This window comes from Poromitra crassiceps (genome assembly GCF_964638095.1).
Source record: "Poromitra crassiceps genome assembly, chromosome: 4".
Lineage (NCBI taxonomy): Eukaryota > Metazoa > Chordata > Actinopteri > Beryciformes > Melamphaidae > Poromitra > Poromitra crassiceps.
The window spans coordinates 14,271,961-14,283,836 of NC_139626.1; the positions used below are offsets into that span (position 1 = coordinate 14,271,961).

Below are 11,876 nucleotides of genomic sequence, written 5' to 3' on the forward strand. Positions count from 1 at the left end.
GTGCGGCTTATATATGTAAAAAACAGTCAATTTTGCTGCTGCGGCTTATATACCGGTGCGCCTTATAGTCCGGAATTTACGGTATTAGAGCATGCCCTGGGCTAATTCTGGGCAAAATCTGGTGCTTTTAGACTTGATTTGCATGAACTTAGCCTCAAATGTCCCTAAGTCCCGCAGCTATTATGTTTTGCATGGTGTTATAAATCGAGTGATAACACACATTTAGCTACCATTGGTGCAATTCTCTCACATATTTTCTAACTCTAGAGATGTATACCTTGCCAAAAATCAATATGAGCATTATTCCCAACCCTACTGGCCCATGGACTAATATGTAGATAGATTTCTTTTGCAAGATTTTGAGAGTAAATTAGACACTTTTTTCAAATGTTTTTTTGAGTTTTACTATACCAAACCTGTTGAAATCATTAAAACAACTCTCTCAAGCAATTCCTCATGCAGAAATCATACAGAAAAGGGGTGTCATTTGTCTCTGTATGATGTCTAGTTCAAAAGTTATGACCCTTATCCATTTTCATCAGACATCGCAATATGCCCGCAAAGATGGCCGCCAAACGGACCCGTGGGACACTATTTCAACGGGGTAACAACAAAATTTGTTTATTAGACAGTTGCCACACACTGAACATCAACACCAGTGGGAGACTTCTCACATGCACTCCCGCAATTAAGTAATATTATGCGCAGAAAGGTTCACAAACATATAACATCTTACCGAGAGGGAGAAAGAACATCCATGATCGCTAACAGCTAGCTAATAACTAGCCGTTCAGAAAAGCATGTGATTAGTGAGAAAGTCGGTAAAATAAGGAGAGAGCTGCAGGTGCTTATGCAGAACTAGTGCACGTTTAAAGGGCATGGTGCAGGTTGGAGACCACATTGCATTAATATGTGGAAGGGGTATATAGCAATGGGATTTGGGGGGAAAAAACTTTTTTTCAATCATACATAGCTGCGTTTAGACTAGTTTTTGTAACCAGCAGGGGGCACTGGTCCATTTCATCTAACTACCTTTTGTGATGTCACAGGGATGCAAAATAGTCACCTTTAGGTGACAGTCACATTTTTCAGCCCAAAATATGAGGATTTCTGAGTGGTTTTATGTCTGCCCTGGTGTCTGTCACCTTTTTTCACTCTCCATGACTTTGCATCCCTGTGTCAGCCCCAGCAGAACATTCTCCTCTTGTGTTGTCACTCCTGTTGTTATGTCACACGCCCATTTATAAAATGCCACCTTTTCCTCCATATTTATACCCTGGGGGCCTGTGGGGGGGGGGGTGATCTTTGTCTTTTTGGAGTGTTTTCACTGTAATCATGAGCCCAAAATGTCAATTCAACCTGCACCATGCTCTTTAAGTGCACTGTGGGTAATCACCCGCTGTGATGAAGAATATAGCGAGATTAACAAGGTTGATGCCAGAGAAAACACTGTTGCAGCTGCCTGCAGCAGCACCTAGCTAGCCAGTCACATGACGCCTTCAGGGTCCCTCATAAAGTCTGGATTTACGGTCTTCTTCTTCAGAGAGCTTTCCGGCAGACTAGATGCCTTACGGCACATTGCTGCCTCTCACTGGTCGGAAATATTACTGTTTATGGTGTCTGGATGCACGTTACCTCGCCTCTCTCAAAAAAGAAGAGTCACGTGAGTGTGGCGTTTAAGACCATCTGTCGCTACAAAATAAATAAATGGGGTGTATTACTCATTGTATTACTGGACAGACATGTAACTAACTTTGCAGTCTGAGCCATCTTCTATGTGCTGTAACACAGTAACACAGTTTCTATTTTTCTGGTGTTTCTTTTTTCTGGTGTTTCTTTTTTAGGCCTACATGTTTGGGACAGGCAAATGTCTCAAACATAAACTGATATCACAGGATGTTGTGAAGAGTACATGGCTATATAATTTGTAAAGATTTTATTAAAAAAAAAAAATGCTGTATTCTGTTCTTAACACATTGAGTGCCAGCCATTTTTTCAATCCTGTAGGTAAGTTGTGCCAGGTTTTTTTTTGAGGATTCTGGCTCATTTTACAAGAGCCGAGGATTATTTTCTGTTAGGAATTTGTGAACACCAATCATCAATAGAATGTGTGCTTTCTCTGTCTAAAAGAGTTAGTTTGCAGAGTTAGTAGTTATGTAGATATTAGCCGTTGAGTACAGCATGGTTTCAGAGATTTTCAGAGAGTTTGGAGATAAATGGATTTTTAGAACCACCTCACGTGCCTGTGATTATGGGTGCCCTTGTCTCCCACTCTGTGCGCTCTCTCTCTCTCTCTCTCTCCTCTCTCTCTCTCTCTCTCTCTCTCTCTCTCTCTCTCTCTCTCTAGAGAGAGAGAGAGAGAGAGTGTGTGTGTGTGTCTCCAAACTCCTCCCTCCGTCTGTGCTGCGGAGTGCTCTGCTGCTGGGAGTTTGAGCAGCGAGTTTGAGCAGCCTCTCTCCCTGGCAGCGAGTGTGGATAGGTCTCACTGTCTCTTGGGTTTGAGAGCCCCGATGAAGCCCCGTGCGACTCTAGGCTTTATGCTGCTCACCCAGTCCATTTCTGGAACCCCCCACCGCAGCAGCGCGAAGCGTCCCCGCCTACAGTATGAGAATGAGGCTCGTTCGTTTCTGACTGTAAAATCGCCAAGCCATTTCCGCGGGAGGCGGCTGCTTTTGGTCCACGGGTCCCGTGGCTGTGGCTTTCTCTCTGTCTCTGTCTGGAGAGAACTGTCGCCACTTAGTGGTCGGTAAAATAGATTATACACATTCTCTTCCTCCAATAGTGATATAGAAGACGTAAAAGCGGTTGATTGATGTCCCACCGTCAAAAAAAAAAAATGTTTATGTAAGACGAGATAGCTCGTCTATGGCACTTAACCGTTGGATTATGTAAGACGAGATATCTCGGCTATGGCACTCAACGTGTTAAAATGTTTTATTTTTTTGAAAGATAATTTTATTTCAAATTGTTTTATTTAATTAGTTGTAATATATTTTAATGCAGTTAATGTATTTTAGTCTGTGATACCATGAAACCGTGGTATTTTTGTCCAAGGTTATCATACCGTCAAAAACTCATAACCGGCACATCCCTAGATACAATTTGTTTATTATATCGCAATCACAATCGCAATATTGTCCACAATAATCGCTAAACCTTTTCCCCAAATCGTGCAGCATTAACCTGGAGGCCCCCGCCACATACCTTTTATTTCTTGAATTTAGTTCAGCATTTAACACGATCGTGCCCCTCAAACTAGGGCTACAGGAGAGAGACGCAGTACTCTGTCCCTCTCCTGTAGCCCTGCATGCAGGGCGGATGTATCTCCGCAACCGTATATACCGTACATATAGTCCTTTTACAGGCATCGCGGTCTGACCTTCCGTCTCCCAGAAAATGTAAACTTTTCTCTGATTGGATAGTGGGCAGTCACCCCTTCCCACTATCCAATCAGATAAATGTAAAAAAATTCTGGGAAACGGAAGGGCGGATGCCTATAAAGGACTATGTATTTTTATGCCTCCGCCGGCGATAGCCAGGCCGGAGGCATTATGGATCCGGGTTGTCCGTACGTACGCACGTACAAATTTGCCTCAAACATCGACTTAGACTCAAGAATGATCTGATTAGATTTTGGTGGTCTTCGGCACTCGGCCTGCGGCCTCGTGCCTACGACCGAATCACAGCAGTGCCGATATTGGCCAACAACCGCAGTCCCTCTCGTGTGATATTGCTGAAATATTCCAGACTGAAATGTTATAACAGAAGTGGAGTATTGGCCAGAATGACATGAACATTTGGACACTTATTCAGCGGGTATCTTGCATGTTGCATTCAGGTGCACTGTAAAAAAAGAAAAAGAAAAATGCAATTCCAGCGCGGGCCACACAGGGGGCGCTCACGGGCCGCACGTGGCCCGCGGGCCGCCAGTTGCCCAGGTCTGGTTTACATGATAGTAGTATCTTATCTTTAATAATATCCATAACGTTACTCTTATGGAGCTGAGCACAGAGTAGTTTTGGGGAGCAGGCGAGGTGGCATGTGGAGATGAGAGAGGAAAAAAAGAAGAGACAAGATGAGACCCAGATCAAAGGACAAAAGCGAACAGGCGAGTAATTAGAGTTTATTAACGAGGCTCATTGCGGACATCAGAAACATGTTTAAATATACAGTAGTGGCATTTATTCACTGACACACACAAACGCAATCGACAAACAATCATCATTTCAGCCATTGAGTCGGCGGTATACGATCCAACCGCCCATCGGCACAACACTACTGCTAATGTTTAATTTGTACTCACTGTATTTAACTCTACATTCTAAATGAGCACACCCTCGTGTTGTCCTTTCTAGGTTTGTGGACAGTGGGGAGATGTCGGAGTCTTTCCCATACAGGACGAAAGCCTTGTTTGCGTTTGAGGACATTGACGGATCTGATGTGTGTTTCTTCGGTATGCACGTTCAGGAGTATGGATCCGACTGCCCCCAGCCCAACCAGAGGTGAGGACGTCAATATTTTCCAAGAATTTTTAGCTGCAACCAGCAGCTCTAGAAGTCACTCTGTTGGTCCGTCGGTTCGGTCCACAAAACGTTCACCACCCTTTAGTGGGCACAGTTTTCGCCCAAGGAGGCTGAAATTTTGCATGGAGGTCAAGTGTGTGTGTGTGTGTGTGTGTGTGTGTGTGTGTGTGTGTGTGTGTGTGTGTGTGTGTGTGTGTGTGAAGGTGTGTTTGTGTTCATGCCAATTGGCTAAAAGGGGAGTGCAGGGGGGGAAGGGGATGGCAGAGGTAGAGGGCTGAAATTTGGCATGGAGATCAAGATACGTTTGTGTTGTCAATTGGCTAAAAAGGGCGGTGGGGGGATTTCAAAATGCAGGATGGCAGTGGGTGTAAATTTGGCATGGAGGTCAAGTGTGTGTGAAGGTGTGTGTTTGTGTTCATGACTAAAAGCGGTGTGGGTGGGGGTTCAAAATGCAGGGTGGCAGAGTAGTGTGGGGTGCCCCTGCCAACCTGCATTTTGAAAATGTGCATATATGCTCACAGCTATTGCGAATTTGCCCTTGTTATTTTACACAAAGACCGAAGAAATCTCAGATTAAATCTTAAAATCAGTTTAAGCAGCTTTGATCTGACTTTTGATGTGACATTGATCAAATCCCTTTCAGGAGAGTATACATCTCCTATCTGGACAGTGTGCACTTCTTCCGGCCTCGCACTTTGAGAACAGGAGTTTACCACGAGATCCTCATTGGATACCTGGAGTATGTCAAGAGGTTGGGGTGAGTACTGCTACTGAGCACCCGTTTGACAATAACTCCTCTGTAAATGCCATGCAAACTAGTCACCTTTAGGCGACAGCCATGTTTTTGTTCTCAAAATGGGACACTTTAGTGCAGTGGTTCCCAAACCTAGGGTCGCGACCCTAAGTGGGGTCGCCTGGAATTCAAATAGGGTCTCTTGTTTTTTTGTTTTTTTGTTTTTTGTTTACACCACACACAATTTAATATTACCGAAGATGATTAGGGTCACTTGCCATGTTTTTTTTTGTGGTTTGATTTTAAAGTGATGATCTCTTAAGATTTTAGTTTTGTTCTCTTGGGTGCCACCTCAATTGCAGGTGAGATCCAAACAGTGTAATGTCACATAATGTCACTATACTGCAAAGGCTTCATCCAAATGGACATAGCCTCAATCAACATTGTGAGTGACTTTTTTTTTATGAAAATCTTTTAGATTATAATTTTCAATCAGAATTCTGAGAATAAAGGCAGAATTCTGAGATTAAAGGCAGAATTCGAAGTTACTGTCAGAATTTTGATTTTGTTTGGATTTCTTTCTGTGGATTATTTAAAATATTAGAATTTAGACTCCAGAGCAGGGTTCTTGATCTGCTATTGAGGTACAGTGACATGTATAGAAGACTATGGTCTGAAAGGGCGATTGGAACAATATCACACTCCCCTATTCTATGAGGTCTCTACTGAAAACAAAAATCTAACCTGGAATAGGTTGCATGAAGAGAGGAGTAGTGAGTGTAGTCCCGACTAGATGGATACATCTCTCTCCAAACATCTATAATTCCCGTTTACTTCATTAAGGCATTTATCTTCTTACTGGACTCTGGAATCTACGATTCTTTTAGTAGAGTCCAGTCTTGGATTTAGACGTACATTGAAGTCTCCGCCACAGATTAAAATCCTCTGGCTTTTTGTTGTCATTATTTTGAATCTCTCTCTGTAGAAGGACCATTCACATACACATTGAGAAGACTCACCAATGTTCCTTCCACTTTCCCATTTATCAAAACAAATCTGCCTTCTTTGTCCCTGACATCTGATGTGTGGTCAAAATTCACAGCACTCAATATGGCATACATCACTTTTTAAGATACGATTGCACTTTATTGATTTCATGGTCAGAAATTCAGGAGGGATTTTTAGTAGGCATGGACAGATATATCGGCAGAATATTGATATTGAATGGTTATTGGCTTTAAAAAGCAATATTGATATTGTTGAATTGTGCTCATTTTGTCTCTTGTGTGTCTCCCTCAGCTACGTCACCGGGCACATCTGGGCCTGTCCGCCCAGCGAAGGGGACGACTACATCTTCCACTGTCACCCTATGGACCAGAAGATCCCTAAACCCAAACGTCTACAGGAGTGGTACAAGAAGATGCTGGACAAGGCTGTGGCAGAGAGGATAGTGCATGATTTCAAGGTAGAGCGTTACTCCTGTCTGGTGGAAAGTGGAAAGCGGAAAGCATTTAACAAATTCTTCAAAATGTTCAAACTTGGGAACTTCCCAGTGCAACCAGAGTCTTCAGTGCGTTGCTCAAAGGTGGGGGGGGGATTTCATATTTCATATTCAGGATTTGAGCCAGGACCTACCTTTTAGAAGGATGCTTCTGTAACCTTGCAGCTTTATTGTGATAGTGATGGGGATTAAGATCATACAGCATTATGGCTGCTGGTAATTATTGATTTGGATCCAATTGTATCTCCTGTTCCCTCCATCAGGATGTCTTCAAGCAGGCGACAGAGGATCGTCTGACCAGCGCCAAGGAGCTGCCTTACTTTGAAGGCGACTTCTGGCCCAATGTTCTTGAGGAGAGCATCAAGGAGCTGGAGCAGGAGGAAGAGGAGAGGAAGAGGGAGGAGAACAGCACTTCCAACGAGAGCATTGAGGTAAGGATGTTTGTATCTTCTTGATATCATGCTGTAGAGTCTGAATTGTATGTTCTTGCTCTCAAGTTAACATGGAAAATAAATTAGCACTGTGGTGAGAAGCTAGCCTGGTAAACCAGCCGGTCACGTGAACTCACATTTAATTTCGTTCTTCGTTCCCGTCTGGCCTGAAGCTTACACCCAGTCTTTGCAGCGGGCGGAAGTTGGGTGGGTGTACTTGCCATGACGGACAACTCCTCAGCCAATCAGCATTGGATCCAGTCAAAACCAAATCCACTCGGGAGAACGGCAAAAACATATTTTCTGCCCAGAAACTCTGCTGTTGCATACTCCTGTACTTGTTTAATGGTAAATGGACTGCATTTATATAGCGCTTTTATCCAAAACGCTTTACAATGTGCCTACATTCACCCATTCACACACCGAAGGCGGCCAGCTGCCACGCAGGGTGCTGGCACAGCCATCGGGAGCAATTCGGGGTTCACTGTCTTGCCCAAGGACACTTCGACATGCGGACTGGAGGAGCCGGGGATCGAACCACCGACCTTCTGATTAGTGGACGACCCGCTCTACCTCCTGAGCCACAGCTGCCCCAAATTAATTGTTATTGAGTCTATTTCTGCAATAACTGGCACTTTATGGCTGTTTAAACTAGTCAAACGCTAACATTACTCCTCGAGGCGGACAGGCTAGGAGGCGGCCATTACTGTTTTGCTAGTGACATTCCTGATTGGCCGGTTACAATGTCAACTATGAGGTAGTTCGCTGATTGGCTCGTGCGCTTTCCAGTTTCTCCAGAGTTGAGGCCAGACTAAATGAAATGTGAGTTCACGTGACCAGCTGGTTTATCAGGCTAGTGAGAGGCTTGTTGGTCAGAGGATAACTGGTTTTTCCATCTTTCCTTGTGCCTAACCCTAACCCTAACCCTAGACCACGAAAGGTGACAGTAAAAATGCAAAGAAAAAGAACAACAAGAAGACGAGCAAGAACAAGAGCAGCATGAGCCGAACCAATAAGAAGAAGCCGGGAATGCCCAACGTCTGCAACGATCTTTCACAGAAACTCTATGCCACCATGGAGAAACACAAAGAGGTATGGGAAACATAGTTAAACTTTGCTCATATTTAAATGTTTGCAGACCCTGGAAAGTGAAATCCACAAAAACCTTCTAATTTAGGGTATTATGTGACTAATTGTAAGCCTCAAAAAGTTTGAGATATTAGTTTCAACCCAAATCCTAAATATCACCATTTCCCTGTTTACAATTTTTCTTGAGGCAGGATTTGAATTGGGCGGTGCTTAACGGCTTCAAGGGTCCCGCCTATTGACATCAACAGGCGGATCCGATCATACAGTGGTTGTCGGGTCTACAAAACCTCTGTGCCGCTGCAGCCCACTCAGTCTGCCGCTATCGAATGGAGTGCAGGGGGGGGGGGGGGGGGGGGACCTGACCTCCACGCATACACACATCATGTTTCTTTAAATGCGTGTTTCAAAAGTCTGTACATTAAACACATATGCTCATGTTTTTGTATCTGTTGTTGGGCTATGTGGCCGATTTATTTTACATTTATAAAACAGTCTCTCTGAGCGCTCCACTCGCACAAACGCGGGCTGCTCATGGAGGGAGAAGTGGGTCGCGCAGGAGGTAGGTTACCTCCGGCAGGCAGGTGGGCAGCGTGGTAGGTTACCTCCGGCAGGCAGGTGGGCAGCGTGGTAGCTTACCTCCGGCAGGCAGGTGGGCAGCGTGTAGGTTACCTCCGGCAGGCAGGTGGGCAGCGCGTAGGTTACCTCCGGCAGGCAGGTGGGCAGCGTGGTAGGTTACCTCCGGCAGGCAGGTGGGCAGCATGGTAGGTTAACTCCGGCAGGCAGGTGGGCAGCATGGTAGGTTACCTCCGGCAGGCAGGTGGGCAGCGCGTAGGTTAACTCCGGCAGGCAGGTGGGCAGCGTGGTAGGTTACCTCCGGCAGGCAGGTGGGCAGCGTGGTAGGTTACCTCCGGCAGGCAGGTGGGCAGCGTGGTAGGTTACCTCCGGCAGGCAGGTGGGCAGCGTGTAGGTTACCTCTGGCAGGCAGGTGGCGTGTAGGTTACCTCCGGCAGGCAGGTGGGCAGCGTGGTAGGTTACTTCCGGCAGGCAGGTGGGCAGTGTGGTAGGTTACTTCCGGCAGGCAGGTGGGCAGTGTGGTAGGTTACCTCCGGCAGGCAGGTGGGCAGCGTGTAGGTTACCTCCGACAGGCAGGTGGGCAGCGTGGTAGGTTACTTCCGGCAGGCAGGTGGGCAGTGTGGTAGGTTACTTCCGGCAGGCAGGTGGGCAGTGTGGTAGGTTACCTCCGGCAGGCAGGTGGGCAGTGTGGTAGGTTACCTCCGGCAGGCAGGTGGGCAGCGCGGTAGGTTACCTCCGGCAGGCAGGTGGGCAGTGTGGTAGGTTACCTCCGGCAGGCAGGTGGGCAGCGTGTAGGTTACCTCCGGCAGGCAGGTGGGCAGCGCGGTAGGTTACCTCCGGCAGGCAGGTGGGCAGCGTGGTAGGTTACCTCCGGCAGGCAGGTGGGCAGTGTGGTAGGTTACCTCTGGCAGGCAGGTGGGCAGTGTGGTAGGTTACCTCCGGCAGGCAGGTGGGCAGTGTGGTAGGTTACCTCCGGCAGGCAGGTGGGCAGCGTGGTAGGTTACTTCCGGCAGGCAGGTGGGCAGTGTGGTAGGTTACTTCCGGCAGGCAGGTGGGCAGTGTGGTAGGTTACCTCCGGCAGGCAGGTGGGCAGTGTGGTAGGTTACCTCCGGCAGGCAGGTGGGCAGCGCGGTAGGTTACCTCCGGCAGGCAGGTGGGCAGTGTGGTAGGTTACCTCCGGCAGGCAGGTGGGCAGCGTGTAGGTTACCTCCGGCAGGCAGGTGGGCAGCGCGGTAGGTTACCTCCGGCAGGCAGGTGGGCAGCGTGGTAGGTTACCTCCGGCAGGCAGGTGGGCAGTGTGGTAGGTTACCTCTGGCAGGCAGGTGGGCAGTGTGGTAGGTTACCTCCGGCAGGCAGGTGGGCAGTGTGGTAGGTTACCTCCGGCAGGCAGGTGGGCAGCGTGGTAGGTTACCTCCGGCAGGCAGGTGGGCAGTGTGGTAGGTTACCTCCGGCAGGCAGGTGGGCAGCGTGGTAGGTTACCTCCGGCAGGCAGGTGGGCAGTGTGGTAGGTTACCTCCGGCAGGCAGGTGGGCAGTGCGGTAGGTTACCTCCGGCAGGCAGGTGGGCAGTGTGGTAGGTTACCTCCGGCAGGCAGGTGGGCAGTGCGGTAGGTTACCTCCGGCAGGCAGGTGGGCAGCGTGGTAGGTTACCTCTGGCAGGCAGGTGGGCAGTGCGGTAGGTTACCTCTGGCAGGCAGGTGGGCAGTGCGGTAGGTTACCTCCGGCAGGCAGGTGGGCAGTGTGGTAGGTTACCTCTGGCAGGCAGGTGGGCAGCGTGGTAGGTTACCTCCGGCAGGCAGGTGGGCAGCGTGGTAGGTTACCTCCGGCAGGCAGGTGGGCAGCGTGGTAGGTTACCTCCGGCAGGCAGGTGGGCAAGCATGTAGGTTACCTCCGGCAGGCAGGTGGGCAGCGTGGTAGGTTACCTCCGGCAGGCAGGTGGGCAAGCATGTAGGTTACCTCCGGCAGGCAGGTGGGCAGCGTGGTAGGTTACCTCCGGCAGGCAGGTGGGCAAGCATGTAGGTTACCTCCGGCAGGCAGGTGGGCAGCGTGGTAGGTTACCTCCGGCAGGGAGAGAGACCGAGTTTCACTCAACAGCTAAGCCCGTGCAGGTCGTACATTAAACACATTATGCTCGTGTTTTTGTATCTGTTTGTGGTCAATTTTTTTATTATTTTACGGTATTTATGTCTCGGAGGAAAACCGATTCAGAGAGCCCTAGTCTACTCTCCACTTTCAAACACACACACACGCACACAGGTTCAATGCAACACGCCCTCACAATCCTAGGACGGAGACAGAGCGGAGAATTCTGCTTGTTTCTCCATGACTTTCAAACTTAAATTGATCAACTTTGTGACGTTCATCATTGTTCAAATTTGGCTGGTGGCTTATTAACATAGGTTCCTGTGGTGTGATGAACTCAAAATGCATATTTATTTTGGGTTTCCAGGGTATTTAATATTCTCAGAGAATTTATTGAATTTGGAAGAGAGGAATAGGAGATTAGATACTCAGATGTAAGGCTTAATGTCTTTTCAAAGTGGTACATTTCTTTCCTTCTTGCAGGTGCTCCGCGTAGACTTTGGGGAGCACCGTTGAGCTACCCAAGACCACATTTCACCTTTCCCTCACCTACTCTCTTCTTTTCCCTGTATCAGGTGTTCTTTGTGATTCGGTTGATCGCGGGCCCCATGGCCAACGCCTTGCCACCCATCACCGACCCGGATCCCCTGATAACGTGTGACCTCATGGACGGCCGTGACGCTTTCCTGACGCTGGCCCGGGACAAACACCTGGAGTTCAGCTCCCTGAGGAGGTCCACGTGGAGCTCCACGTGCATGCTGGTGGAGTTGCACAACCAAAGCCAGGACCGTTTTGTCTACACTTGCAACGAGTGCAAACACCATGTGGAAACCCGCTTCCACTGCACCGTCTGTGAGGTGAGGAGGGCAGGGTGGGGAAGTGGGCTGACGATGGGTTTGCGTTTGACTTGTGGAAACGGGTAGTGACTAAAGAGGAGATGTATGT

The 11,876-nt window shown here is 48.1% G+C and overlaps 1 protein-coding gene across 2 annotated transcripts in view; it reads left to right on the plus strand.

The window, feature by feature from the left end:
* LOC310775981 (histone acetyltransferase p300-like) overlaps positions 1-11,876 on the plus strand; it is a 97,489-nt gene that overhangs the window by 79,986 nt on the left and 5,627 nt on the right. For both annotated transcript variants that reach the window (XM_083636108.1, XM_083636109.1), the window contains exons 23-28: positions 4,356-4,502; positions 5,167-5,280; positions 6,556-6,721; positions 7,021-7,188; positions 8,119-8,280; positions 11,507-11,788. In XM_083636108.1, the coding sequence (XP_083492234.1) occupies positions 4,356-4,502; positions 5,167-5,280; positions 6,556-6,721; positions 7,021-7,188; positions 8,119-8,280; positions 11,507-11,788 (1,039 nt within the window). The remainder of the gene's footprint in view (positions 1-4,355; positions 4,503-5,166; positions 5,281-6,555; positions 6,722-7,020; positions 7,189-8,118; positions 8,281-11,506; positions 11,789-11,876) is intronic.